This window comes from Pygocentrus nattereri, chromosome 23, assembly GCF_015220715.1.
Source record: "Pygocentrus nattereri isolate fPygNat1 chromosome 23, fPygNat1.pri, whole genome shotgun sequence".
Classification (NCBI taxonomy): Eukaryota; Metazoa; Chordata; class Actinopteri; order Characiformes; family Serrasalmidae; genus Pygocentrus; species Pygocentrus nattereri.
In genome coordinates, this window is record NC_051233.1 from 3,882,397 (window position 1) to 3,887,662 (window position 5,266).

At 44.9% G+C, this 5,266-nt stretch overlaps 1 protein-coding gene across 1 annotated transcript; it reads right to left on the minus strand.

Annotated features, from left to right (window-relative positions):
• On the minus strand, positions 1-1,794 carry LOC108439156 (elastase-1-like). The gene is made up of 8 exons (XM_017717402.1): positions 1,755-1,794; positions 1,549-1,640; positions 1,357-1,457; positions 1,156-1,278; positions 778-914; positions 452-597; positions 209-358; positions 1-90 (listed from the first exon to the last, which is right to left on the minus strand). Exons 1-8 carry the CDS (start codon positions 1,792-1,794, stop codon positions 79-81), a joined length of 801 nt encoding a protein of 266 aa, XP_017572891.1. The 3' UTR covers positions 1-78.
• Positions 1,795-5,266: the final 3,472 nt, after the last annotated feature.

Consider the following 5,266-nt stretch of genomic DNA (forward strand, 5'->3'; position numbering starts at 1 on the left):
AATGGATGAATCCAAGTGTAGAAACTGAAGGATTCTCTCGATGTCAGGAGACCATCTCGCTTGTCTGCTGGGTTCCATTTAGCCTGTGATCTGATGGGGATGAAGCATTGACTGAATTAATAAGAGGTAAATCCAGCTTAGTAGTTTATGATTCGTATTATTGAGAATATGTAGAAAGAGATTATAATTCGCTGTTATATCTACTTACACCCTGCACCCAGGAGAGGTAGGCAGACACGCGGGTGAAGACGGTGGGTTTCCTGATGGTGTTGCAGCCAGCAGTCGACACAAAGCTGGTGAGTCCATGGACTACATACCTGCCACCAACCACACAGTTCAGAGGACCACCGGAGTCACCCTACAGCAAGAGACCACAAGATTAGTCTTATCAGTTCTCTGTTCTGAGGTTTTAGAATAATACAAAATGTACTGTATCAAAAAAAGCTCGTACGTTGCAACCAGCAGCAGTTCCTGCACCGCCAGCGCAGATCATGGTGGTTTTGACAGCAGCGCCCCACCAGGTGCTGCTGCTGCAGGTGGCATAGTCGACTGAAGGCAGTGAAGCCTGTCTCAGCTGAGCAGAGAGAAAACCTCCATCTGAGAGAGACAGAAAGGGAGGAGACTGGTTTAAACTCATAACCTGAGCCTTCAAGTGGCAACAAAAACAGAAGACCAGGGCCTCAATGAACCAAGGCTTGGTTGGCAATATAATTAATTGACTGAAATGAATATAGTGCTATTTTAATGTTATCATTAAGAGATAAAGCCGTCGCTCACTCTGTGTGAACCCCCAGCCGGTGACATAGCAGGCCGTGTTGCCTGAGAGGATCTGGCCTGCAGGGGGCAGAGTAGCCAGCTGCACGTAAGAGTTCAGGATGGCGTTGGAGGTGAGGCGAATCAGGGCGACGTCATTCCTGAGGTGAGGTAAACAGCATTAATTATTTTCTGCTGAGTATACTTCATCTACATTACACCACACTGGACTGTCTCATAATAAATCATTCTTCTTGGAGAACCCTTTAGAGAGAAGAGTGTAGCTGTGGATACAATAATAGACTACAGAAAAATGTCAAATATTTACTGCACAATTTTCTATAATTAGCCTTCTGAAATAATAAAAAACCATCAGAATGAATAAGAAAATGTTCAACAGACCCAGCGGTCAGATCACTATTCCAGCTGGGGTGGATGTAGATGGCACTGACTCCAAAGAACTGCTCCTTCCTCTCAGATGCAGTCAGATCATGCTCACCAAGAACAACGAGGGACACCGCGATGCTGCATAAGACAAAAAGGTTTATTGTACGAAATTTAAAACATATATTTTGCAGTTGGTGCTGTAAGATGTTTGCTTACCCGGACACACAGTGAGCAGCAGTCAGCACCCAGTTCGTTTTGATCAGCACTCCTCCACAGACGTGGTTGTAGCAGGTGCTGCTCTGAACTCGCAGGGAGACCTGTGGTAATGAGCAAATAGACGTGTAACCTGCAAGAACATGTGTTTCATAGCATCTCCAAGGCTTATCTGTCACAAATCGTGGTATTTACCTGCCAGGGCCAAGCGTTGGGGCTGGTTACTGAACCACCAACCACTCTGGTTTGTACGTCTCCAAGTGGGGCGACCCCAGACTGACCTAGCACTGCCATTGTGAACAAAACAAAATTAGCCAAACCAGCTTAAAGAGCTCAGTTAAGCTCCATGAATGTTATTCTGCTGCATTTACATACTGCACTAGTGTTCAGTCAGGACTCACCAAGTGCAGCGAAGGTGGTGAAGTAGAGGATTCTCAGCATCTTTGCAGTCGTTCAGGACGATGTGCAGAGCAGAAAGCTGTGAAGCCTTTTATACAGTGAGGATCAGAATCAGGGGGTGGGGTTAGGTGCACTTGTTTGTTGTTGGCTACACGTCCTGCAACTTCAGTGTAAATAAAAAAAACCTGCTACACAAGGAACTTGAACCTTATATGTGAGGCATCTGAGAAGTGTTCATTGTACATCTATGATTTTGTACACAAGCTTTAGGTAAAACTTTAATTGCTAAGTCTGAAAAAGGTGTGGAATCTTTCCTGGCACTCAAATCAAACCTTTCTGAAACACTCCATCTACTCTCACCATAACATTTTCAGTAGTGCTTTATAGGATCTACATACAACCCCAATTCCAATTAAGTTGGGACGTTGTGTAAAACAAAAAAAAGAATACAATGATTTGCAAATCCTTTTCAGCCTATATTCAGTTGAATACACTACAAAGACAAGATATTTAATATTCAAATGGATAAACTTTATTGTTTTTTGCAAATATTCACTCATTTTGAATTTGATGCCAATAGAAGTTGGGACAGGCATGTCTTTACCACTGTGTTACATCACCTATCCTCACCTTTTAACTCAGTAAGCGTTTGGGAACTGAGGACACTGATTGTTGAAGCTTTGTAGGTGGAATTCTTTCCCAATCTCGCTTGATGTACAGCTTCAGTTGCTCAGCAGTCCGGGGTCTCCGTTGTCGTATTTTGTGCTTCATAATGCACCACACATTTTCAATGGGAGACGGTCTGGACTGCAGGCAGGCCAGTCTAGTACCTGCACTCTTACTATGAAGCCACGCTGTTGTAACACGTGCAGAATGTGGCTTGGCATCGTCTTGCTGAAATAAGCAGGACGTCCCTGAAAAAGACGTTGCTTGGATGGCAGCAGATGTTGCTCCAAAACCTTCATGTACCTTTCAGCATTAATGGGGCCTTCACAGATGTGCAGGTTACCCCTGCCATGGGCACTCACACACCGCCCATCAGAGATGCTGGCTTTTGAACTTTGCACTGATAACAATCCGGACAGTCCTTTTCCTCTTTGGCCCAGAGGATATGACGTCCATGATTTCCAAAAACAGTGTGAAGTGTGGACGCGTCAGACCACAGGACACTTTTCCACTTTGCGTCAGTCCATCTCAGATGAGCTCGGCCCAGAGAAGCCGGTGGCGTTTCTGGGTGGTGTTGATATGTGGCTTCGCTTTGCATGGCAGAGTTTTAACTTGCACTTCTAGATGGAGCGACGAACTGAGTTCACTGGCAGTGGTTTTCCGAAGTGTTCCTGAGCCCATGTGGGAATATCCGTTACAGAATGATGTGATGAAATCCCTAAATTCCTTGCAATTGCACGTTGAGAAACGTTGTTCTTAAACTGTTGGACTATTTGCTCATGCTCACGAAGTGGTGAACCTCACCCCGTCCTTGCTTGTGAACGACTGAGCCTTTCAGGGACGCTCCCTTTATACCCAGTCCTGACACACCTGTTTCCAATTAACCTGTTCACCTGTGGAATGTTCCAAACAGGTGTATTCAATTGAATTTAAGTTGAAAAGGATTTGCAAATCATTGTATTCTGTTCATTGGAATTGGGGTTGTAGTTTTTTTTTTAGTTTTTTTTGGGGGGGGGGGTTGCTTCTGCCAATAGGCTGGAAGGAGGTGGATCAGTAAGTGATCAGAGTGGCCCAGAGCAGTGTGGGGAACAAAGCGAAAAGGCCCCCTTTAACACAGCGTAGCAGTGATCTAAAATGTTACCTGCCCCGCCAGGGAGAGTAACATTCTGTCTGTATTTAGACAGTTCGCTGCTGAGTTGCACTCTGTTGAAGTCCCCTAAAATGTTAACAACAGAGTCTGTGCCTTTGAGCTCTGCGCTGGTGATCTGGTCTGCGAGAATGCGCAGTGCCTTGTGCATGCATGCCTGAGGTGGAATATAGACTCCTGTGAGTACAATAGATGTAAACTCTCTGGGAGTGTAAAATGGTTTACAGTTTATAAAAAGTGTTTCCAGATTAGGGCTGCATGTTTTCGTTAAAACAGTGACATCTGTACACCAGCTTTGGTTGATGTAAAATCAGATTCCCCCCGCTTTTCTTCTTGCCTGAGAGCTCTGTGGAGCGGTCCACTCTCTAGAGGTTAATGCCGCGGAGCTGGAGAGTGCTGTCCGGGGTCAACTCAGTGAGCATAGACTCAGTGAAGCACAGCACAGCAGTGAGAGAAAAGTCCTTGCTTGTTGGTGAGGACCACTAAAGGACTGTATGTGCTGGTTCTGATGATGGGAGGTGTGTTGTATGGGGGGTGTCGGTAAGAACACCATGAAGCAGTTGTCTCCTTTCCTTTAGTTTCTTTATTAAACTTACACTTAAATTACATGTGCAAGAGCCTCAGTTGTGTGTGTGGTCTGTAAACAGAATAAGGCTAATCAACATACTGAATTAAACTAACAAAATAATAAATCTTCTTAGCATTACTTCAATTACTTAAACATAGCTGAATTAGCATGACTTGCAGTTCTCTTATACGATAAGCCTGTAATGCTAGTTTTCCGCTTAGCATGCTAATCCAACACTAGTTGCACATCAACACTACAACATACAAACTCTGAAAACTACCTCGACACTTAACAACACTTACTTGGTTGGAATGCACGCACACAACTCCTCACATGCTATCATCTTGAGGCTGTGATCCAGCCAACCTGAAGTGATAACTTGCCTGAAGCAGCAGAGCTGAACATGTGGTCTATGCTCCATCTAAAACTAAACTGCACGCGAAAAGGGGGACGGGGCTAGGCTTCAATGCCAGAGTCTTTCTTACATTGCTAGTTCTGTTTAGAAGGGAAAGCTCATCCAATTTATTACCTAAAGAGCAAAGATTCGCCATGTGAATGCTGGGGAGCGGTGATGCAAAGTCCATGCTGCTGATATTTAACCAGTGCTCCAGTGCACCTCCCACGTCTGTGTGTCCGCCTGCGCCTGCGTCTGCTGTAGAGATCAGCCGCTCCTCTCACCAAAATGTCCAAAAAGTGGTCAGAAAGTGAAAATTCGGGAAAATGCTTTGTGGCATGGGCTGCCTGATCTTCTGCGCTGTATGTGAGTGAGATTGGTTCACATATAACAGTAAAAACAAATAAAACACGATGGAGCTCCAAACCAGTGTCGCCATCTCCAGCGCCAGCACAGATCATGGAGATTATTTTGACAGTAGCTCCCCACCAGGTGCTGCTGCTGCAGGTGGTGTATTCGACTTAAGGCTTGAAAGCCTGTCTTAGCTGAGCAGAGAGAAGACCACCAGCTAGGAGAAACAGAAAGGGAGGAGACCGACTTAAAGTTATAATCTGAGCCTTCAAGTGGCAACAAAAACAGTAGTGGTTGTAGCATATTCCACTCTGAACTCGCAGTGAAATCTGTGGAAATGAACATATGTTACTTGGAAGAGTGTGTGTGTGTGTTTTTTTTTTTTGTT